Genomic DNA, 25,522 nt, shown 5'->3' with positions numbered 1-25,522 from the left:
GCTGGAGGCGCGAAGAGCAGCTTGCATGCCATCTTTGGCCAAATCTCTGCCGGTAAAGGGCATAACCATATGTGTAAATTTTGCTCAGGTCAGAAATCTGAGTCACCATTCCCTGCAGAAATCCGACCATGCTTTGTACATTACTGGCTCTAAGCAGTCCTGCAGTAGAGAAACCAGCTTCATGCTATCTAACCCAGTCTTTCCCAAACTGAGTTGAGCATGGGACCTTTATGCCCCAAAGTACCTAACAAACTATCTGGGAAGCAGTGCTCTGTGGAATACCCTTTAGGAAATCTAAACCTGCAGGACTAAGCATATGAAGTACAAGTTCTCCAGGATTTGGCTCCTACTTAATTCTGCAACTGTACCATTTGCTTCTCCCCACCTCTAACCACACTCAAGTTCTTTTGGTTCATGAAATGTGCCACACTTTCAAGCTTGTGCCTCCTGTTTCTTGGAATACACATGTTCTTTGTCTACCTGGAAAGCCCTGCTCATTCCCCAAGTCCCAATCTAAGCATAATCACATAATCTGTGAAACTTCTACTCTCCTAGGCACAATAAATTGTTTCCTCCTGTGTTTCCAGTACACTTTATTCAAACTTCATTGACTGTATTGAAAGTAATTGGTTTCAGAGCTTTACCATCCTGCTGGTTCCTTCATTAATGAGTTAAATAAATCTTTGGCATGTGCTCACTTAAAAAAGTAATTAATTTGAGATGGTCTTTTCTACTGGTTTGGGCATTTCTCAAGATGACAAGGACAGTACCTTATCTGTGTCCTCAGCAACAATTATCATGCCTGCCACATAATGAGAGGTTGGCGCGTTTGTTGAATGATTATGTCCCAAACTCAGGGTAATATCCTCTCTCTACCTTAAGATAAATAGATGATTCAGGTTTGTGAGCTAAAAGTATAAAACCAAACATGCTCAGAACAGGTTGGAGCTGTGAAGTTCACTTTGTTCTGAGATAGGAGATTCAGAAAAAACACACGTCACTCTCCAGTGCTAGATGGGATTCATTAGTGTCTGTTTGTGTGCTGGGCACAGTTACCCAGTAATCCAGGGAGACAGTAACCTGTCTTAGTGGTAGAAGGCAACTATGAGTATTTTTTAATGTCCCTGTCAGTTTATGAAAAGACAGACAAGTAAGCAGAATCATAAAAAAAGTCTCAGATAGTGTCATGGCCAAGTTCCACCAAAACATTCCCATATTCCATTTGAGTTTGATGCAGCCCTCCAGCCAGTGTCATTTCTATCAGCTGAGACTGTTCCAGATCTGCTCACCTCAGGAGCCTGCACATAGGACTGTGGCTCAGAAAAGTGCTCTTGGCAGGAGGCAGAGTAGACACAGACTCTTTTCATTAAGCAGTGTGTGCAAAGTACACAAGAATCAGGTTCTTTTAGACTTTATCACCTCTTGGCTGCTCTGCTTCTAGTAGGAGAAAAGTATTTGTTACTGATAAGTAATTATTCTGTTTGTCACTTTCATGGAAGTAAACCTAAAAACACAGAAAACGGGGGGAAAAAAACCCAAGTGAACAGCTTCTTGGAAGTTTAAATGTATCCTATCCCTTGGCCACATCGTGCCCCACTCTGATTTATAGCACTCAAGCACTAAAGATAAGACAGCAATAAATCCAATCCACACGGCTCTTGTAAAAAGGCATCTATTTGGCTTTTAATATAAAATGACTCAAAGAAACACGGAAAGAACATATACAAGCCAGCTGCTGAATAAAAAAAAAAAAAAAAAAAAAATCCCAACCAACAAATTTGTCATATTCCCTGTCTTCGGCCCAGATTAGAAATCAGGAAACTACAAACCAATCAATATCTGTCCCTGTGAAGAAAACATATTAAAAAAAAAAGTCCCTGAAATCTGGCAGGTGGTTTTTAGAGGCCACTGGGAGCTTGCTTTAATCATCCTGGTGAAATGGGATAGAAGTGTTTTTTGAATAAGGCCATTGCCTCCTGTTTCCTGTTAGCGATGGTCATCTCAAGGCAGGATGCTAGCCTGGCAACACGTGACGCCACTTATGCAGTCTGAGGTCGCAAAGTCAAGCAGCCTTGTAGTCTTGCACCCCTTATCTTCACTGAATCTCACCCATGTATAGTCTCTTGTCACTGGATGCTGAGAGAACTGAGGTAAAAAGAACAGAGAAGATAACTGGAAATAATATAGCCTTAAGGAGACTTGGTACTCAAGGGTTCTTATGTCAAGAGTCAATTTTGGTATAAAAGAGCAATTGGATTTAGCTTGAATTCCCCTCCTAAATGCCATCCACAGGAAATTGTAGCCTGGCTTTTCAATTCAAGCCCTCTCAAAACCATGAGGGTGACTGTGCTATGGGAAATACATTATTAGGCTCTAAATCCTTTTTTTTTTTTTATTTTTACATCCATAAGCAAGAGAAAGGATCTAAATCCTGATGTCCCTTATCAGTCAAACCCCAAGAAAAAGACCTTGCCAGTCATTCTAGAAGAGAGGAATCTATGCCTGTGCCAGTCATTTTGTAAATGTGCTTTTACTTAGCCCTGGAGAGAGTTACATTTTCTCCTTAAATTTAAGTTTTAAATTATTTGGTTTAGCTAGCCAAAAAGATTTTAGTTGAAATTTGTATCTAAATATAAATTGTATTTGGATAAAAGAAACATATTCTTTTATCCAAATACCTCATTGAAGCATAGACTTGATGCAAGTAAACTCAAAAGAACTAGGAAAAAATAGACTAACCAAGCTCCCTTAGAGATGGAGAAGAAAATGAAACTTGCTCTTACTCTCACCACTTAAAACAACAATTGATACCCATAAAGACTGTTTGCATGGAAATTCACATAAAACAGATATCCACTTTTGCCTCTGTATTCCCAGGGCCCCTCCCGGGAGATTCCCAGTTTCTCTTTCCCCATAGTCAGGCCAGACTTACTGATTGGCTCTTCGGGGTGGAAAGCCACTTCATTGATGGAGCCAGCATGGCCAGGCAGCTTATACAATATTCTCCTGCTGGTGGTATCCCACACATACACAAACCTGCAAGGTATCATGAAGAGCAAGAGTAAAGCCTTTTAGAGCTAGGGGTAGGGCAGAGGCATGGCTTTTTATGGGAAATGGAAGCAACAACTATTTATTTACTTATTCTTAAGAGACAGGGTTTCACTATGTTGCCCAGGCTGGACTTGAATTCCTGGGCTCAAGCAATGCTCCTGCCTCAGCCTCTCAAGTAGCTGGGATTAGAAGCAATTATTTATTCACCCCATATTTACTGAACTGTGTTTTAGCTTTTAGAAACTAAGAGTTTGAGTAACGACATGGACCTTGCTCGTGAGCAACTAGGTAGAGACATAAACATAGCTAAAAATGTAAGTATCACTGTTTTTCAAACACAAGCTTCTGAAATGGGAAAGACCATGGAGAAGAAAAGAAAGTTTTTCATATGGACACCACACAAAAACCTTCTTTAAGGAGGCTCTAGTAGAATTAGTCTATAGTTAACCTCATAATCATCCGGGAATGTCTAAAAGGTAACCCAACTCATTGCATGTTGGGAGCCCAGGTTGTAGATCCAGGTGAATTTCTTAGTAGTGTATTCAAACAGAGCCCAAAGAAGGGATAGGAAGCTTCTGCTGTATAAACATTACCCAAATAGTCACTTGAGCCCAATTTTCCACAGATTTAATAGGCAGAAAGAATACTGAAATCTAGAATGGGAAGGGGCAAACAGAAATCAGCTAGTCTAAAACTCTCACTCTATAGACAAGAAAACTAGGGTATAGTGACTTATCCAAGGTGACACAGTTCATCAGTGGCAGAACTAAAAATAGAACTCTTAATATATTCCAGTATTTTCCTTTCTCTTAGCACTCTCAAATATCTTGGCCAAAATACAAAACAGTTCCTTTGACCCTGAACCTTGCCTGAGTCATTAAAGGGTAAAATAAAGAGTTACTGTCTTCATATAACCATGCAAAAGTAATCTGTCGGTAAATATAAAGGGCTGGTGGTTTTAAAGTAGGTATTAAATGTTATTTACATATATGTTCTGTTCAATCAGCAACTCACCAGTACTTGATTATAAAAAGGGTACATTTACCAGTACTGGATTATAAAATTCCTAGTTCTGATCCAACATTATACTTTTGGTCTAAAATGCAAATAAACAGGAGCTTCTTAATTATACTGTTTGGTTTTCATGGGCTAGGCTCCATAGGAACTAAGTGAAAGTTCCAAGCGAGATGAAAGAGAAGCAGGAACCCCATCTGTCTAGACTCCTTGGCTCTGATACTCATGCCCTCCCTACTGTCTGCTTTCCTGCCATGCACAAATAACTGGTCTTCATTAATCCAGCTAAGGGCAGTGTGGTGTAGTGAAAGAGTACAACTCTGGAGTCAGAAAGACCTGGGTTCAATTCTCAGAGCAACTATTTATTAGCTAAGTAAACTCAGACAATTATTTAACTTCTCTGAGCTTCTTTCCTTAGTTATAAGGATGGAAAAAATATTGATTTCACAGCTGTGTTGAGAAAAGTAATGAGATAATGTATGCAAAATGCCTGGCACATAAGATGTAATTATAGCTATTGTTATTATGAGTACATTCATTATCAACACAGAATCTCATGAAGTCAAGAGATTGAATAAATCACTCTTGACTGAGAGACTGGTCAGTTCCCTGGAGTCCTTGACAAGACCATTGAGGGTTTTAAGTTTGAACATGAGGAGGCGATTTGTAAGTTAGAAAGGAAAATTTGCCAAATCCAGGCCAAGCTGTAAAGCAGTTTTCTGAGGAGGAAGGATACATTTCCTAGGCACATAAAAGACAGCAGAACCCCAGATCTCCAAGGGTTTACTTCAAGGCCTCAGTCTTGATGGCTGCCAATTAGATGCTAAATTTAGAAGGGTTCCTTGTCCTCTTCTTACTTTGGCTTGGCAACATTCGGCAGGAACCAGGCTCCTTATGTAATGGAGCTGCTTGTTGACTTGGGGCTAACTGACAAGGTGGCCTATCAAATCTGGCCAACCCCAGCAAGTAGAAACAGGCTTTCCTCAGGCCAGAGCCATGCTTCTACATATAAAGTTTAAAGGAACAGTGGGGATGGAAGGAGGAAAGAGAGGACATTACAAGGCAGAAAGGGCCAATGTCAGAAGCAAACTGCTCATCAGAAAAAACACTTAACTCAAATATAATTTGAAAGCCTAATTAGAAAGGAAAGATAAATTATCTCTGCTGAAAATTACATAAAAATACTTGGAATGGTTCTTACCGGAATGCAAGATACCTTAGTCTGTTTCTTAGGGTCTTTAGTAACCTGACAACTGAAAATCTCTTAGATTCCCTATTCAAGGCAGCTTTCTTCTAAACCTGCGGTCCCCAACCCCTGGGCCACGGACCAGCAGTGGACTGTTAGCATAGCAGGAGAGCAGAGGCTTTCTCTGTATTTACAGCCACACCCCATCACGTGCTTAGCTCTCTCTTCTCCCACTCTCTCACTCTGAGGAAAAACTGCTTTCCATGAAACCAGTCTCTGGTGCCAAAAAGGTTGGGGACTGCTGTTCTAAACCACTTGGACTCAAATCATCAATGTGACACTGTTTCACCTGGACTCTTTCCTTTTCCTCCAGAAAATACCTGAATACTCATCCATTTTTCCTGGTATTAAACTTGTCAGGAAAAAAAAAGCAGACTCTAGAATTTAAGTGTATTCAGTATTATTCACAAATAGAAAGGTGCAGGACAGACCACAGTGAAACTCCTATATGGCAGTGCCAGGTCCCCAAATAGTGGAAAACCTTGGAATATGCTGAAAAGTCTGGGATAGTCCAGGAAAGGCTTCCCATTTATAGGATGGTGCTTGTTTCAGTAGGGTAGGAGGACAATCTCTAATGGGAAGAAGAATGGATGGGGTTAAACTAAAAAGGGTCCAGGCACCTCCCAATGGGAACTAAATCCACAATTCGCCATCAGAGGGTTTCACCATTCTTTACCAGCCCACATTTGCAGCCGATAAGCCTTGACACCTGAATATCCCTAATTAATCTCTGATTCATTCCTAAGTACAGGTCACCACAGACATACCAAATACAACAAATAATAACTAATAGGAGAATTCTCTCCTTTCTGCTTCTCATTTAGCACATAAATGCCTGAGACACTTTAGATTCACATTTCATAAAGCCTCAGTCTATTAATTCAGCACAGGGGTGGAACTACCTGGTCCACATAATGCTATACTCCTCACCTAGAAATTATCCCACTTCCTCTAACCCAGATCCAGTTCTGAATCATCCTCAACACAGGCAGCCATTACTAATAGCTCAGCCGATATGTAGGGTAAAATTTGACTGCCATCCTTGAGCTAGGAATTCATTCATATAATATTCACTAAGTGCTTGGAACAGCTCAAGCACTGACAAGCACTGCCCTGGGTTCAGAGATGACTACGGCTTATTCCCTGATCTCTAGGAGCAAATAATTTAGTGACTCACTATGTTTGTCTGACTGTAATACCTAATAAATGCTAATAAAGATGAGATGTATAAAGTGTGACTACAGCACAAAGTACAATTAAACTCCAGAGGTGAGGGCAAGAGAGACAGAGAGAGAGAGAAAGAAAGAGAGAGGGAAGGCCAGGGAAAGTTTACAGATAACATAGAGGTGGTTACTAAAGCGATATGGAAGTTTGGACAGTGGAGAAGAGTAAACACGAGAGAGAACTTGGAAGTGAGAATGTACAATGGAGGTTAGAATAGGAGTATTCCATGTGAGAAGCACTGTGATGATGGTGGGGGAGGTGAGTACAAATATGTACTCATTTTTTTTCTTATTTTCTTATAAATTTTTTTTCTCTCGTTTTTTCCCAGTCATGCACTTTGACTTTACTCAATATGTATTCAAATGAACTGAAGCATGGCAGAAAAATCTGATAAGGGAGACTAGAGATAGATTATTGAGTTTAAATTTTATTTTGATGGCAAAGGGAATCCAAGAGTGAAAAAAATTGTTGACCCTCCAGGTCTAAAATGTATCCAAAGAGGTTAGAAATGATGTGTTTATCTAACATGGTTTTTAAACCCTTCATACTGCACGCAGCTTCATCTCTGAGCATAGCTGTAACTGTTTGCACTGGCTCCGTATCTACATTTCATGTATTAAACATGAGAAGATACCTGCATAGCTACATCATTCTTTACCTCACACCCAGTAATCCTTACCTGTCAGCTGAGCCAGCTGCTATTTTGCTTCCATCAGGTGACCAAGAACATCTCAGAAGATTCTACAATGATAAGTATAAATCCACTGAATAGTAACACACCGAATTCCTCACTGCTAGACTACAGAATCACTGACTTTAAGTTTCCTAAGTAGTTTTAATTATTTTCCCCAGAAAGATGATCAGTAATTACCTTATACATTCTGTGGCCCCAAACAGCATACTTTGTTATTTTATACCATACAGAAACTGTAGAAAATGCTTAATTTACAGTTAATTAGATTGAACCTGGCAATAAAATTTTGTTCTTCCTATAAATGGAGGCTCCCTTTGCTCCATTTATCTTGATCCTCATTAAAATTTTTTTTCCATTTATCTTGAAGAAAAATAAAAACCAAACCCAACAAAAAATAAGATTTGATTTATAAAGTGAGACTGAATCTCAACAAGCTCTCAAAAAAACCCCATTAATCTCTATTAACAAATTCTCTGAGGGGAAAAGCTGCTTTAACAGAGCTGACCTGAAAATTTGAGGATTTGAAAAAAATCCTTCTCTCAGAACTTGGGCTGTGGTACTTACTGAAGGGAGAGATGTATTTTCAGGGCTCTAACACCTGGTTCCTTGGGAGGGATTGGGGAGGGAGGCCATCTGGATAACAGCAAAGGGAGCCTAGGTTCCATATGGAACACTGATCTAAGAGGGTGAAGTTCCCAAGTAATGTAAAGGCTGGGAAGATCCTGTTGAGGGTGGACTGAAGTGAGAAGTCCTCAGTATGAGGGATGGCCTCATTGCTATTGGGCTATATGACTGCTTTCTCCCCTATACCTCTATTAGTTTGATTTCTGGAACAGAACAGTTTTGATAAAGAACAGTGTTACTGAAATGCAGTCCATTCTTAGTAGAGCTACTCTATCCTTAGCACCACTTTAAATGTTTCTTTAAATTAGATAGACAGAAAACTCTTTTGCCATGCAGAACTCACCTTTTCAAAGTTGTGTACATTTCCTTGAAATATCTTCACACACCTCTCCTTGGGGGCAAATGGCCGGACATCCCAGACACGAACTGCAAAACAAAGCCAAAACCAACCAAATAACTATCACCCAGAGGCTTCCTGAGCAGCCAGCTGAGATTATTGTCAATGATAGATGATATCCTGGGTGGAGGAGGTCCAGCATGACACACTGCTATCTGTTAAGGCTCTTTTCTTTTTACAGCAGAAATGAAATGCATCCAAGTCCCATTAACTGGGGCTAGCTGAAGGGGCAGGAAAGAGAAATGTCAAATACACTGTTGGGGATTTGCAACAGAATGCAGTTGGGTGTGACACTAATTAAAAAAAAACATTTTGCAAATGATTCTTCCAACAACTCAGAGTCACATTCAGCAAAGATGAGTGATAATCTAAATACCACAGACTCCTGGGACATTGAATCCATAATATAAAACCAAACTTCAAATATATCAAGAGAGCACTGTACCAAGAATCAGAAAAAGTAAACTTCGATTCTAATTCTAGCTCTGCTATATATATGGGTGACATCAGGTAAATAGTGACATTGTTTGTGTCTTGGTTTTCCGCTCTGTAAAATGAGAAATTTATCTTTTTTTTGGTAATTAATTTTTAAAATTCTAAATTATTATGGGTACACAATAGTTGTATATATTTATATAGAGTACATCTGATTTTTTTTTTTTTTTTGAAACAGTCTCGGTCTGTCCCCTAGGCTAGAGAGCAGTGGCATGATCATAGCCAAGAGGATAATGGTGATGTTGTTGTCACCATCATCTAATACATAGTATTTACTTTTATGTCAGGTATCATTCTCAGAGCTTTACATCATTAATTCGTTTAATCTTTATGACAACCTCTTGCAATTTTTTTTTCCTTGAGACAGAGTCTTGCTCTGTCCCCCGGGCTAGAGTACCATGGTGTCAGCCTACCTCACTGCAACCTCAAACTCCTGGGCTCAAGAGATCCTCCTGCCTCAGCCTCCTGAGTAGCTGGGACTACAGCTACATGCCATCATGCCCAGCTAATTTTTTATTAATATTTTTTGTAGAGACAGAGTCTTGCTATTGCCCAGGCTAATCTCAGACTTTTAGCCTCAAGTGATCCTCCTGCCTTGGCCTTCCAAAGATCTGGGATTACAGGTGTGAGCCATCACACCTGGCCTATATATGATGTTTCGATACAGGAAGACAATGTAATAATCAGATCAGGATAACTGAGTATCTATCACTTCAAGTATTTATCATTTCTTTGTGTTAGGAACATTCTAATTCAACTCTTTTAGTTATTTCAAAATATACCATAATTACCTGTTCTTTTTTTATAGAACTATTTTAAGAATCAAATGAAATGATGTATGTGAAAAAGTTCTAAAAATTGGAGGCAACAAAGAAAGATAAAGAATCTACAATTTTATTATATAGCCATAACAAGAAATTCTTCTTACTATCATCTAATTACTTTTTTCTTATTATTATTTTAATTAATTAATTAATTATTTTTGCGACAGAGTCTTACTCTGTTCTTAGGCTAGTGTGCTATGGCGTCAGCCTAGCTCACAGCAACCTCAAACTCCTGGGCTCAAGTGATCCTCCTGCCTCAGCCTCCCGAATAGCTGGGACTACAGACACACACCACCATGCCTGGCCAATTTTTTTATAGTTTTAGTTGCCTGGCTAATTTATTTCTATTTATAGTAGAGACGGGGTCTTGCTCTTACTGAGGCTGGTCTGGAACTCCTGACCTCAAGCGATCCTCCTGCCTCTGCCTCCCAGAGTGCTAGGATTACAGGCAGGAGCCACTGCGCCCGGCCTCTTGCTATTATTTTAATAACCACTTAGAGAACCTCATTGTTCCTCACTATAAAGAATGCTAGAATTAGCCAGGTTCAGTGGTATGGTGCTATAATCCCATGTACTTGGGATGCTGAGGTGGGAAGTTTGCTTGAGCCCAGGAGTTTGAGACAAGTCTGGGCAACAAAGTGGGATTAGTGAGACTCTGAAAAAAAAAAAAAAAAAAAAAAAAGAGCTAGAATCAATCGTAAATCCACTGAAATCAGGATATGTGTATAAACATCCACTGTAAGTAGTAGCTGCAACCATTGTAACTGAAGCTATATCTTATAGCAGAATTTGAGTGATGTAATTTTGAATGTGCAAGAACACCAACCCTTGGAGTCACATAGGCAAAAAAGGCAAAGCTATGCATTAAAGTTTGCTATGAAGCTGAGAATACAGTCAAAAGGTAAACATGACCGTTCAATATTTATTGAGTATTAGATATAATTTTTATTATGAAAAGTCAGTGAATGCATTTTAGTTCCTGACAAGCCTATGAACTGTATACCAGGGCATTTCCAAACTCTCCCAATACTGAGCATATAATCCAACAAGTCTCCTGCCTTTTTTGCTATAGTAAACCCATTCTCCCACTCTACAACTCAGAACAAGCAAAGAGAAAGGGCAAGAGTTCTTGTTTGTGTAAATCTAGAATGTTGAGATGTTTTAATGAGAAGACACACACCAATGCTTTCAGAGTCGGGAGGGAAGATGTATAGGCAAGAAAGAACACAACAGGTCTACTGATCACTCAAGCTTGGCATGCTCTGAAATGCTTAAGAAATGCCTTAAATGGTCGGGCACAGTGGCTCACGTCTGTAATCCTAGCACTCTGGGAGGCCGGGGCGGGAGGATCACTCGAGGTCAGGAGTTCGAGACCAGCCTGAGCAAAAGCGAGACCCCCGTGTCTACTAAAAAAATAGAAAGAAATTATATGGACAACTAAAAATATACATAGAAAAAATTAGCTGAGCATGGTGGCGCATGCCTGTAGTCCCAGTTACTCGGGAGGCTGAGGCAGGAGGATTGCTTGAGTCCAGGAGTTTGAGGTTGCTGTGAGCTAGGCTGATGCCACGGCACTCTAGCCTGGGCAACAGAGTAAGACTCCGTCTCAAAAAAAAAAAAGAAATGCCTTAAATGGACCTCTAGACTCACTTCTTTCTTGTTAAACTAATCACCCAGAATTTCTTCTATACTGCTTGGATTAACAGCATACCAGAGGCAAAACGGGCCTTAAAGGTAAAGTAAAATGTAAAAACCGATGCTCAGAGAGAAGACATGCTGTGTGCAAAGTTGCTCAGAGACTAGATGGCAGATTTCAGACTAGAGTTCTACATTCTTGACTATCTCGTCTAAACCTTTCCCATTACAACATCTTTTAATTACTTGGTGGAATCTGTGAGCCATCCTCAATTTTTTCCTTGGACCCTCATTTATCCCAATACACATTTCTAGCACCCAATGCCAACTTTCTTTAGGGTCCACAGTGACTGGGCACTGGGAGAGCCTTCCTCTCCAAAGTTACCTGTATTGTCCATTGCATTGGACAAGAGATAAGAGCCTTCAGAACTTAAACTCAGGCCAGTCACAGAATCTGCATGGCCTCTCATGGTGTAAGTCAGCTTGTTTTGGCGCAGGTCCCAAACCTGCAAAAACAAAAAGGTGCTCCCAGAAATCAAATTTGCAACAGCAGAGAAACAGAATTATTCAAGAGTTAACTGCCCAGAGATACTGGTATCCCTTCTTTTTTTTTTTGAGACAGAGTCTCTGCTCCGCCCAGGCTAGAGTGCCATGACGTCAGCCTAGCTCACAGCAACCTCAAACTCCTGGGCTCAAGCAATCCTCCTGCCTCAGCCTCCCCAGTAGCTGGGACTACAAGTATGTGCCACCATGCCTGGCTAATTTTTTCTATATATTTTTAGTTGGCCAGATAATTTCTTTCTATTTTTAGTAGAAACGGGGTCTCGCTCTTGCTCAGGCTGGTCTCGAACTCCTGAGTTCAAACAATCCGCCCACCTCAGCCTCCCAGAGTGCTAAGATTACAGGCGTGAGCCACTGTGCCCAGCCTTGGTATCCCTTCTTAAACTGGCTTTCTGAGCCAAGTATTATTTTACCACAAGACACAGAATTTCTGTCAAAGAGGGAAAAAACTCATGTCTTTCTAAAAAGGGAGTCAAAGTTACTAGGTTGACTAGACGGATATAAACTAATGAGTGTCAAATATTAAGATAAAGTTCTAAACAAAAGATAATAGAATTCAGAGAGGTTATTTTCAAATCATAAAATGTATTAGGCATTAAAGAAATAACTAAATAGCATTTAAAATGCTTAAATTGTGATAATTAGCCACTAAAAAAATTATTAGAACTACATAAAAATGAGTAAACATTTGAAAAACGCATGTAAAACGTGTATGAGACAATATGTAAAAATATATATGCTTAAAATTTTTCATTTAGTGTCACAATATGTACACACACAATATGCATATGTGTACAAGTATATACATACACATATACTATAGAAAAGCATATTCATTACAAGAAAATAAATTGCAGATTCACTATTGCACATGTAGGAAAGGTAAGCTAAACAGCTCAGCTGAAAATGACCTAAATGTCAAACAGGAAAAACAGATGGTTTATTAAGTTACAGCTGACAAGCACACTGCAACACTATGAGTTCTCACACAAGAGATAGCATGACAGAGTGGAGATTTCTTAGGGTCAGAATGAACCAGTCTATCACTTAGATGTGTCATTGGGCTACTAACCCTCTCTGAGCCTGTTTCCTGGTCAGTAAAGACAGGGATAACATTATCTACTTTTTATGCTTGTTGTAAGGATGATAAAAAAGAGAGCGAAGCACATGCTTGGCACATGGCAGGCCCTCAATAATTTGTACCTATTATTAAAGCAGTTCCTAAAAATAACTCTGGAGACCAAATGTAAAAATATTTACATAATAAGCTATTAAGCAAAAAAGGAAAATACAAAACAGCATTTATATTTAGATAGACTGCAACTATGCAGAATATATATTCAAGCTGACAGACATAGGCAGGATGTCATATGGAAAAACAAGAGCAATTTTGTTAAGGTCATTCCTCTTATACAACATTTCTCTCAAATTTTATTTCATATTGCCATGTAGTTTTTCTAAGTGAATAAAATTTCTGCTGTTCCTTAAAGCAAGACACTTTCGCTCATCCAGAAATGAGTTAGGAGTTACATGCCAGGGAAGACCACTCCACTTTCTCAATCAGTAACTCTTTCATGTGTGGAGCCCAACACAAATGTTACACACAGTCATTTTTTGTGTCAAGATGTTTGCTGCCTCAGTAATCAGGAAAGCTTGAAATAGCTGACATTTTGTTCAAACTGTTTGTTCCTCCTCCTTTTCAGTGAAGGCACTATTGAAATCTTTAGCTTTGTAACAATTAGGAGAGAATGAATGCACTTTGTCACCCCTCATAGCACTTGTGTGCTATTTCCAGACTTTCCCCCTTGAGGCATGTATACCCTGTTTGTGCAGGGCCAAAAAGTATCCAGGATTTGGCACAAAAAGAATGGGTATGGCATTAATTTAAGCAAAACATTTTGCAAGCAGACTAATTAGCTGTTCAATGACAATTCAGACACCTGATTATTGGCAGGCACTGTTGGAGATTAAAAAACAAAACAAAACAAAAGACAGGCCAGGCACAGTGGCTCATGCTTGTAATCCTAGCATTCTGAGAGACTAAGGCAGGAGAATGGTTTGAAACCAGGAGTTCAAGACCAGTCTGGGCAAAATAGCAAGATCCCATCTCTTAAAAAAAAAAAACCAAAAAATTAGCTGGATTATGTTCGCATGTGCCCATAGTGCCAGCTACTCGGGAGGATGAGGCAGGAGGATCACTTGAGCCCAGGAGTTTGAGGTTGCAGTGAGCTATGATGACGCCACTGTATTCTAGCCTTGGGGACAGAGTGATAGGCTATCTCAAAAAAAAAAAACAAAAAAAAAAAGACATAGTCCCTGTTCTCAAGGAGTGTTCAGTTTAGCAGAGAAAACAGACAATGAGAGGCCTATACAAGGTGCAGTAGCAAAGAGGGCAGAGGGAGTAAGTCTCTTGTGAACAAGGATGACAGTGGGAAAGGGAAGCTTTCACAGAGAATAAAGCACTTTAGCAGGGTCTGGAAGAAGGAAAAGACTTTTTTTTTTCACTGTAACAAAGTGGAAGGGTATTCCTAGGAGAAGGTACATGTGTGAAAGCAGAGGCATGAAAAACTTGCTGGACCGTAGGGAACTAGGCACCAAGAGGCAGCAGATGATGCCTGAGAGGTAGGCAGAGGTGAGCTCACAAAAGGTTTTGAATGCCTGGCTTGGACTTTATCTCCCTCACTGCAGAGCTATAGAAGGGTTTGAAAGTAGGGGAATGAGGCCGGGCGCAGTGGCTCATGCCTGTAATCCTAGCACTCTGGGAGTCCAAGGTAGGAGAATCACTTGAACTCAGGAGTTTAAGACCAGCCTGAGCAAGAGCGAGACCCTGTCTCGACCAAAAGTAGAAAAAATTAGCTGGGCCTGGTGGTGCATGCCTGTAGTCCCAGCTACTCAGGAGGCTGAGGCAAGAGGATTGTTTAAGCCCAGGAGATTGAGGTTGTTGTGAGCTGTGAAGACACCACTGCACTCTACCCGGGGCAACAGAGCGAGACTCCGCCTATAATAAATGAATGAACGAATGAATGTAAGTATATGCATGCTTCAGATTTTGGATACAGGCTGCCTGATTGTTTTCTGGCAGCAGCAGTTAGCACAATATTTGAAATCAGGTTGCTATAGGTTTTTGTTTTTATTTTTGTTGCTGTATAACAACAGCCACTGTGCCCCACCCAAACTCTGGGTTTTGAATTGAGGTTCCATTAGTTATTAGCTATGTAACCCTGGGATAAGTTGTTGTGTCTTCTTTGGCTCAGTTTCTTCATCTATAAATGGCAATAATAGTATTTATTAATATTTCATGAGATTGGCTGGATACAGTGGTTCACACCTATAATCTTAGCACTCTGGAAGGCCGAGGTGGGAGGATGGCTTGAGGTCAGGAGTTCCAAACCAGGCTGAGCAAGAGCAAGACCCCATCTCTACTAAAAATAGAAAATACTAGCCAGGTGTGGTGATGTGCACCTGTAGTCCCAGGTACACAGGAGGCTGAGGCAGGAGGATCGCTTGAGCCCAGAAGTTGGAGGTTGCAGTGAGTTAGGCTGACACCATGGCACTCTAGCCTGGGAGACAGAGGAAGACTTTGCCTCAAGAAAAAAAAATTGCAAGAGGCTGTCATAAACATTAAATGATTTAATGATGTAAAGCTCTGAGAATGACACCTGACATAAAAGTAAGCACTACGTATTAGATAATGATGACAACAACATCACCATCATCCTTTTTCAAAAAATTTGGCCGTAAAAGAGAAGACTCACAGGGCAATGTCAAGAGAAGATGTGGAATTGAAGGAAGATTCCCCCTCCTGCCACAGAAAAGAGACCTAAGCATGATGAAATGTAGATAAGAAGTAGAAAAGCAGAAGAGAAGAGGTTAAAAGAAGGGAAGAAGGATTGAAACACTTCCATTTAAAGGAAGTGTCTAAAGGACTACCTTTAGACACAAGCAAGAACATTTCATCCATAGTAACAGCAAAGGAGGCAAGGAGGGATGGGAATACAGTACAATTTCTAGGTTAGGACAACACAGGAAGTTCAGTATTTACCTGACAGTTACTATTCTCATGACAAGGCAGAAGATAATGCCAAAGTCTTTGAGATCCTTAAGGAAACCAGTAAGTAAAGGCAGATACGAATTTTGTAGTCCCCAAATAACACTTCACTTTTACTGGCACTTGCTACGTCTAGGAACTCTAATAGGTGCTCTAATGCATTAGGCTCATTTAATCCCCATAACAACCCTATGAGGTAGATGCTATTGTTGTTGTTAGTACCACCCTCACTGTTCACAGGAGAAAACACAGGTTTCAAGAAGTTAAAGAACTCACTTGAAGTCATAAAACTAGAAAATGTTGCAACCGGGATTAGAACCCAAGTCAATTACTTGAAAGCTTGAGCTACACTGTACTGCCATATGGTTGGTAATATCTATACCTCTTTCTCTATTATCATTATTGTCTCTAATTCTTAGAGAAACGTACACAGTCCCCTACCCAGGGACTTCAGACTTCACGTTAACTGCCTGGTTCTTGACAGCACTTATATGAGCTGCAATGCAACCTTTGATTTAGGACGTCAATGAGGATAGGAGAGAAAGAAAATAAGTTCCAATAAATTCCAAGTTACTATCTTTCTTTTAGTTGCTATTAAGTGCAAAGTTATCACAATCTCTGAAATTTAAAAAGATTTGCTTCTGTGAGTGGAGCTAGATGAAAGGGAACTATAACATAAACATCAAACATACCTTGATATCGTTGTCTATTCCACCAGAAATAATCTGATCACTTGTATCATTGAAGGTCACAGCTAACACCTGGTATGTGTTCTGAAATGTTTGAATGGCTGCTTTCTTCCGGATGTCCCAAAGCTGAAGCAGAGGAACAGGAGAATGTAACAGTAACATTACTCTTAAGAAGTAACTGTACAGTATACTTATACAAGGACTGTGGACACGAACACATGTCTAATTGGGAAGCTGTTCAGAAACTTTCCTGGATATCCTAGTAAAACATAAAACACATGGTGAGAAGTGACCACAATTTTGCCAAGGGATTTGAAGGTTGGTGAAACAAATCACTTTGGTTGTATTTCCAGAATCCTTTGTCAAAGTCTGAATTAACAATAGTTAAGCAACATGCCCTAAAGGTGGAAGTCCGGTACCTACTTAGTTTATATATTGTTAGGACAAGGGTATTAACATTGTTTTTCAAACTGTAGATGCTGACTCATTAGAGGGCTGCAACCTGCATTTACAAAAATAGAAAGGGTACGTCAGTGAAAATGGCATAATAAGAAATGCCAAAAGACTGTTTCTCCACAAAGTAGTGTATTAACTGGCAAAAAACCCCCCATCAGAACCAACTGTCAGAACTCTAGAAACTAATCAAAATTTTATAGCAACCAGGCAATCCCTTAAAAAGGGGAAAAACCCCACCCAAGTCCCAGTAAGAGTGCTTCATGGTGTTTTAACCTAGGCTGGCCCCATTCCCTGCTCAGTTAAGGGTTTGAAAACAGCCAACATTCCCAGTATAGTTTCCTAGTACTAGAGGAAACAGAATGGGCCTTATTCGTTATTCTCAGAGAATTATAGTTGTTTATTTTTATCTGTCTGGTGGCTCCCTAAAGGATGAGCTTAAAGGGCTTGCATTTATTTTGCCCAATTTGGACCTTTCCTTCATAACATCTAAAGGCAAATGCATTAGCCTCTGCTGCCTGGGGCAAGGGATAGCAGTTGGGGCAAATAATATTAATGGACAAAAAAAAAAACGTTGGGATGAAAGGCTGGGGAAAGAGACAATTTAAGGAATAAGTTTTGAAAAGCTCTGACACATTCCTGAGAATCTAGAAGGCCACCTGCATACCCAGGGCTGCACACATGCTTAGAAAAGACCTTCTTGTAAGCTCTCTAGTTGACGTGAAGGCTCTACACAAGCAGAAATAAAGGATAATGCAGAGTTGTAAGCTACATAACTGAGAGCTGAAGGCAGCCCCCAACATAACACAGAGACAATCTGCAAAGACTGGGTGAGGTTTTTTTGTTGTTGTTCTCCTACGTGATTAAAAAAAAATCTCTTGTCAATCACCAGCTGACCATTAAGCTAATGGAACAAGAATTCAGTTTGTCCTACACAGGATAAAGAATACAGACTTTAGGCCAGGGGTGGTGGCTGACACCTGTAATCCTAGCACTCTGGGAGGCCGAGGCGGGTGGATCGTTTGAGCTCAGGAGTTCAAGACCAGCCTGAGCAAGAGCGAGATTCCGTCTCTACTAAAAAAAATAGCAAGAAATTATCTGGACAACTAAAAATATACAGAAAATATTAGCCGGGCATGGTGGCGCATGCCTGTAGTCCCAGCTACTCGGGAGACTCAGGCAGTAGGATTGCTTGAGCCCAGGAGTTTGAGGTTGCTGTGAGCTAGGCTGACGCCACGGCACTCTAGCCCGGGCAACAGAGTGACACTCTGTCTCAAAAAATAAATAAATAAATAAATAAATAAAAATAAAATAAAATAAAAAAGAAGAGTACGAGAGACCGGGTGTGGTGACTCACGCCTGTAATCCTAGCACTCTGGGAGGCCGAGGCAGGAGGATCACTCGAGGTCAGGAGTTTGAGACCCGCCTAAGCAAGAGCGAGACCCTATCCCTACTAAAAATAGAAAGAAATGATCTGGACAGCTAAAAATATATATAGAAAAAAAATTAGCCAGGCATGGTGGCACATGCCTGTAGTCCCAGCTACTCGGGAGGCTGAGGCAGAAGGATTACTTGAACCCAGGAGTTTGAGGTTGCTGTGAGCTAGGCTGACGCCACGGCACTCTAGCTTGGGCAACCAATCGAGACTCTGTCTCAAAAAAAAAAAGAAGAAGAGTAGGAGAAAATATTTACAAATCATGTATGTGATAAAGATCTATTATTCAGACTGAAGAATTTTTATTAATTCAACAACAAAAAAACAAACAGCCCAATTAATAAGTGGGCAAAGAACTTGAATAAACAGTTCTTAGATATAAAAATGGCCAATAACAGTCCTATAAGGAAAAAGAAAAAAAAAAAAACACTGAAATCAGTCCTATAAGGAAAAAAAAAAAAAAAGAAAAGAAAAATGGCCAATAACATGAAAAGATGCTTAACACCATGTCATTAAGGAAATGCAAATCAAAAAATTAGATACCACTTCACATTCCTTAGGATAGCTACTAAAACCCCCAAACAAACAGAAACTAAGAAGTGTTGGTAAGGATGTAGAGAAACTGGAACCCTCATGAATTGCTGGTGGGAATATAAAATGGTATAGCTGCTGTGGAAAATCTGGCTGTTCCTCAGAAAGTTAAATACAGAATTACCACATGACCCAGCAATCCCACTCCCAAGTGTGTATAAAAGAGCAATGAAAACAAAAAATTGTTTATGTATGTTCACAACAGCATTAATCCTAATAGTTAAAGTAGGCTGGAAGCAATGGCTCACGTCTGTTATCCTAGCACTTTGGGAGGCCGAGGTGGGTGGATCGTTTGAGCTCAGGACTTTGAGACCAGCCTGAGCAAGATCGAGACCCCGTCTCTACTAAAAATAGAAAGAAATTAACCGGACAAGTAAAATATATATATAGAAAAAATTAGCCGGGCATGGTGGCACATGCCTGTAGTCCCAGCTACTTGGGAGGCTGAGGCAATAGGATCGCTTGAGCCCAGGAGTTTGAGGTTGCTGTGAGCTAGGCTAACGCCACGGCACTCACTCTAGCCTGGGCAACAGAGTGAGACTCTGTCTCCAAAAAAAAAAAAAAAAATACAACCCAGAGTCCAAAATTAGTGCCAAAGAAAGAATAAAATGGTTGGTACCACAATGCAGCATTTCCTTGTGTGCCCCTCAGATTTATTTCTAGGCCTCATTTCCTTATTTGTAAAATGAGGATGCTGGACAAGGTCAGTGGCTCCCAAAATGTCAAACCTGCTACATCACAAATCATTTAAAGAACATGTTAAAAATTCTGATTCCTATTTGAGACCCACTGAATCAGAGTCTTTGGGTTATTAACAGGTTCTTCAGGTGATTCTCTCTATAGATAGGTTGGAAATCATCAGACTGAATGATATTTAAGTTCCCATCCTGCTTTACACTAGAATCATTAACAGTTTTTTTGTTGTTGTTTGTTTGCTTTAAGAGACAGGGTTTTACCTTGTCATTCAGGCTGGACTGTAGTGGTGCGAGCTCACTGTAATCTCAAAATCCTGGGCTCAAGCGATCCTCCCACTTCAGTTTCCTTAGTAGGCAAGACTACAGGCATGTGCCACCACGCCCAGTTCACTGCAAATTTTTTTTGGTAGTGATGGGGTCTCGCTATGTTGCCCAGGCTGGTCTTGAACTCTTGGCCTCAAGGGTTCCTCCTGCCTCAGCCTCCCAAAGTGCTGGGATGATAGGTGAGCTACCACGCCCGGCCCTGAGCATTTTATTTATTGTGCATAATCTCATTTTTTGCTGTCTGCCTGTTTGTAGGTATATTCACAACAGCCTTGTAATACATGCTTATTACCATCACTGTTCTAAAGATTAAGAAACTCAGAAAAGAGAACTGCCCAACGTCACACAATTAATGGCTGACCAATGATCAAACCCACAGAGTCCATTTTATTTCAAGTAACAATTTATTCTATGGTTTTAATATTATTCTGTATAGTAATTAAAACACTGATTTTAAACAGGGAAAATTTTCAGGTATCTGTTTTAGTAAATGACTACTAAAATTAAGTTGTGCAGAGGAAGGTACAGCACAGGTGGAAAGGCAAAATTAGATTTACCTTATGTTACCTCAGAAACTACAACACAGACAGACAATACCCACCTTAACTGTACCATCATCACTGCCAGTGCAGACAAGCTGGGGGCCCCTCCTGGCTGGATAACAGGAATTCACGAAGGAAGTATGTCCCTTTAGCCTTTTAACCCTCTCGCCTGTTTCACTATCCCACACTGCCACAGTTTTATCTGTGGATGCTGAGAAGAGCATACTAGGAAGAAGAAAAACAAAGAAATAAGCAAACATAAACAATAACAATGTATCTTTCCTACTTGGCCAAAATGTGCCAAATTCTTCAAGATCACTGACCTGTTGTGCTCAGCCAGTTTGGCCCACGATGTTGGAAGGCTTTACCTACCAAAATTCTACTTGTGCTCTAGGCCCAGTTATAAGGTCTATCCTGTGAAGTCTGAAATTAACTTGATATAACCAAATTTCCATATTATCTGTAGATATTCTAAAATTTTATATTCATTAAAATAATGTTTATGATAACAGATGTTAGATAAACAATGTTTTTTTTTTATTTTAAATTGGGCAGCCCTCAGAACCAGAAGAGGTTCAGTGAACACTCTAAACAATATTCAAAAAAAGGAGATGAGATCGTACATGTAATTCTAACAAATATGTAAAAACCTAAATAGTTTTGAGTAGAAAATAGGTGTTAGAAAAATATAAAGTTAATAGTGATTACCTTTGGAGTGGTATGAATGTAGTTTTTTTTTTCCTCGTTCTGCTTTTTTGGGTTTCTCAAAATAACTTATTCTATTTTGTTTATGATACAAATAGCTAACTTCTACATATAAAAATTACATTTTGCTTTACATCTTAAGAAAACAAATTTGTCTAGGCTGTTGAAATGTTAGATGACAGAGATGATATATTTGCCTACACAGACAATAAACACAGTGGGGTAACAGTGATAAGGATAATTAAGTGGCTACCCAAATGCAGTAGTTTTTGACAGCAACATCTCTTCAAAGAGGAAACTCAAGGTTGAAAGGTGAAAGGATGCTAAGAACTAGTAAGAGAAGCAGTTGTCATTCCGTTATGCAGGATACTCACCTGCCGTCTGTGTTATAATGCAGTTCCATCACTGCTCCACTGTGTCCCTTCAATGTGGCATAGTTATCACAGTCACCATAGACATTCCACAACACTGTTAGGGAGACAGGGGTTCTGTGAGCATTACCAGGCAAAAGAAAACTCATTGCTGGCTGTGGAAAGGGTACTTAAGAATTTACCAGAACAATAGTTCTCAAATTATACTCCCTTGGAACACTACTGGTTGTACCAAGTGGACTAATTTTCCTGACACAAAAATAAAAATAATGGCAATATTTTTACAATTCATAAGGCAAAAAAAATTGATCGGTATAATTTCTTAAAATCTTAATTTTTTTTTCTCCTGTAATTTAAAAAGAATTGGCACCTACTTGTCTGCACTAGGTTTGTAAGCAGACTACAAGATGATGGCACTTACAGAAGACCTAGGAAGCCACAACTTAAACATCACATGGCAATGACTTTATACTACATTTATTCATTCCACATGTACGAAGAACCTACTACATGCCAGGTGCTGGGATAAATGAGTAGACACAGTTCCTATCTGCAGGGAAGATGGTCTAGGAAACAGTGAAGTCTGATAAGCGTTATTAAGGATCACTCATATATTTATAAGATGTACATATAGACAATAGTTATTTTTCTGCTGAGAAAACTATAGTCCATTTGATGAAATTAATAACTCATATATATTCTGCAAAGATCTCTAAGCCTTCCAGATGCTTGGCCACTTATAAGCTTAAGGATCATAGAGCTAGAACATCCAAATCAAAATGGGTACTGAAGACAGACAGCATCCACCTTGAGGTTCAGAGTTAACAGAGAAGAGCCAAAGAATTCATTTCATCTCATAACCAGCAAATGAAACTAGAAGAAAAAAAAGTCAGAAGCTCCTGTTAGCTTTTTCTCATGACTCTCCCAAAATGACTTTTTCTACTTATTTCTCAAAAATGAGTATTCCTGACTTACATAACCGAGACTCTGGTAGCAGATCCTAACAAGGTACAGGTAGATTATTTAAGTGAGTTACCATTTTAGGATCCCCTCCTTCCTTCCCATATGCTAGGATCCTGGGAGTGGATCAAGAGGAGGATCTCATACTTTTGGGAAAAGAAAGGTTATCTCTCTCATTACTCTCACTAAACTTTTAAGCCTAGAATGCTAAGTGTCTTGCTAAACCAGCTCAAGATTTCCCTCCGTGAGGAAGATATTTTCAAACTAGAGCAACTCGTGTTCCAATCAGTAAAATTCCTTCCTTCTGTATTTACTACAGACACCAAGTTCTACACCCAAAATCATTCAGCATTTTCATGTTCCAGTGTTAGCATGTTAGCCATGTAATTTGTTATGTTGGCAACTTAAGACTGATAACTTCTGTGGCACCCAAGATTTTAAAAAATAGTCATTATCAAGGAGAGAACAATTACTCCAGATTAAAAACTATGCCTTACGTATCAGTCGGTCAAATCCTGCAGATGCTAAGGTGGATCCATTGGGGTGAAACTTGCAGCAGTATACTTCTCCTTCATGTCCTGACAGCAGCATGATTGGGGCTTGAAGGGAGGAACACCTTGGAGGCCCCTAAACAAAAGAGAAGTACAGCGTAGCCACCGCATATAGGCAAAGGAGGTTGCAAAATTGGGGGGTCAGGTGGGGTATGGAGGAAAAAGATCATGGAAACAATGATTGAATTTCATTTGATTTAGGGAATGGCAGGTGTTCTCCATTCTCTAAATCTAATCTGTCTCCAATTTGACACCGTCCTCAACTTTCCAGGATCTACTGTTATACCAACTCTCCTCCTCCCTCTCTCTTGCTCTTGTCTCACAACCAACTTTTGATTGGTCAAACTTGTTGAACTGATTTCTGCGTCAGGATCTTTATCCTTACAGTTGCCCCTGACAGGAATCCTTTCCCCCTAGATTTGGCTTCTTTCAAATATTCCCTCTTCAGAAAGTCTTGCCTTGGTCACTCAAAATCAGCAAGCATCCCACCTACACCCCTGTAGTGCATTAACTCCACTGTATTCCTCCCCAGCACTTATTAGTATCTGACATTACCTTCTTCATGTACTTGCTTACATAGTTTGTCTTTTTCCCCAGGGAATTCACATTCTATGAGTGTAGGAACCCTGTCGACATCATTCAACACTGTCGTCCCAGTCTCTGGCTCATTTACTGAATGACCGAACTGACGTTCCCAACAATCCTGCATGGTACAGATTATTGGGCAAAGTGGTTTTGATTAGGATCTTGGGCACTTAGTCTAGACTTTGGCAATTCATCTAAGCCTGGGCTTATATTCTTACTTGTCAAATAGGAAGAACAAGTATACTAACCATAGTACCCAAATCTCTTCAGTAGTTTCCAGCTAATTCATTTATTCAGAAAAATGTTATGTATTAGGTACTGTTTTAGGCACTGGGGAAACAGCACTGAACAAAATAAACAATGGAGCTTGTATTTCAGTGGGAAACAAGGAGGGAGACAGAAAACATGCAAAATATATGAATGGTGGTATATACTATGGAGAAAAACAAAGTAGGAATATGGGTTTCAGAATATGGGGTATCGCAATTTGAAATAGAATGGTCAGGAAAGTTCTCACTGAAAAAGTGATATTTGAGCAAAGACTTGAAGGAGCTGAATGTGTAAACCATGTGGACATTTTGAAGAAGAGCATTCCAGCTGAGGGAGCAGCAAATGCAAAGGCCTTCAGGCAGGAGCATGGAAAACAGTGACTGGAGCCAGGTGAGCAATGGAAAGTTGTTATATCATCCAGAAAAAGAGAATAAAGGCTAAAAGATTATGAGAATTTTGGTTTTTACTCTTAAGTGGAAAGCCACTGGAAAGTTTCAACAGAGGGTTATGTGATCTCATGTTTAGAAGGATTCCTCTGGCTGCTGGATTGATAATAGACCTTAATACAAAACAGCAGAAAATGGAAAACCAGTTAGGACCTTACTGCAATAATGCCAGATGAAATAATAATGGTTTAGACCATGAGGTAGTGATAGAAATTCTGGATATACATTGAGACCGGTGCCAGCAGGATTTGCTGAAAGACTGGTTGAGGAGTCGAGAAGAGTTTGCTTTCTCATTTGCAAAATGGGCTAATAACAATTGCTAAATCTTACAATATTAATGGAGATTCCATATGCAAAGCACTTAGTAAAAGGATCAATGCACGTTAGCTATTATTCAGTTATTAATGATATTAGTGCAGATAAATAAACGGAAAAGCAACTTGCCCAAGTCCCAAAGCGAGCCAATATCATTCATTTCCCTTCTTCCTCCCCTCATTCATTCATTCACTCTACGAACTTTTCTAAATGTTTATTCTGCGCTGGATCCATGGAAGATTTAGGATGCGTGAGCCCAGTCTCGGTTTTGAGCCCAAAGTTCTTAACTCGAATTCTAGTGCTACCTCACAGGGCAAACGAGAGGCTGAAAACCGGCACCAAACCGGGAAATAAGTAAGGAGCATCCGCAGGATATCGGGCACTTTTACAGTGTTTATCTGCTTTAACTCCAGGTTAGGTATTCTCGTTCCGCCCGGGCAATGCGGGAATAGGCCAGTACCGGGTCATCTATCTGATAGGCGCTCTGAGGGGAAGGCAGATGAGCTGAGGGCCCAACGCCGTCAGCTTCTTCACTTACCGCTTGCAGCAAAGCTCCCGGCGTCGCCTGCTGCTGCCCCGCTCCCGGGCCCGACCCCGCCGCTCCCAACAGCAATTCATGCCGCTGCCGCTTAACCGGGACCAGTGGCAATTCTGGGCCCTTACGCTTCTGCTGTTCTATCATGGCGGTAACCGCTCTCTTCAGCGCCGCCACGGACCGCGCCGACACCCTCAGGCGCCACGCAATTGGTTCCGACTTAGTTCTTCCTCCATAACTTC

The 25,522-nt window shown here is 40.1% G+C and overlaps 1 protein-coding gene across 1 annotated transcript; it reads right to left on the bottom strand.

Moving 5' to 3' along the window:
* Nucleotides 1-1,661: 1,661 nt before the first annotated feature.
* On the bottom strand, nucleotides 1,662-25,522 carry SNRNP40 (small nuclear ribonucleoprotein U5 subunit 40). The gene is made up of 10 exons (XM_045548442.1): nucleotides 25,284-25,522; nucleotides 23,076-23,205; nucleotides 21,622-21,715; nucleotides 20,602-20,767; nucleotides 16,506-16,628; nucleotides 11,590-11,710; nucleotides 8,197-8,279; nucleotides 7,215-7,276; nucleotides 2,933-3,036; nucleotides 1,662-2,145 (listed from the first exon to the last, which is right to left on the bottom strand). The coding sequence occupies exons 1-10, from the start codon at nucleotides 25,425-25,427 to the stop codon at nucleotides 2,096-2,098; spliced, it is 1,077 nt and encodes a 358-aa protein (XP_045404398.1). The 5' UTR covers nucleotides 25,428-25,522; the 3' UTR covers nucleotides 1,662-2,095.

Source organism: Lemur catta, chromosome 3 (genome assembly GCF_020740605.2).
Source record: "Lemur catta isolate mLemCat1 chromosome 3, mLemCat1.pri, whole genome shotgun sequence".
Taxonomy (NCBI): domain Eukaryota; kingdom Metazoa; phylum Chordata; class Mammalia; order Primates; family Lemuridae; genus Lemur; species Lemur catta.
Note: the sequence above shows the minus strand (reverse complement) of the source record. Positions and strands in the feature narration are given on the sequence as shown.

Coding starts and splice junctions, on each gene's coding strand:
- SNRNP40 (XM_045548442.1), bottom strand. CDS start 25,427: ATGATAGAACAGCAGAAGCGTAAGGGCCCAGAATTGCCACTGGTCCCG. Junction 23,206..25,283: donor CGGGAGCTTTGCTGCAAGCG/GTAAGTGAAGAA, acceptor TCTTTTGTTTAG/GGGCCTCCAAGGTGTTCCTC. Junction 16,629..20,601: donor GTGATGATGGTACAGTTAAG/GTGGGTATTGTC, acceptor CCTCTGCTTCAG/CTTTGGGACATCCGGAAGAA.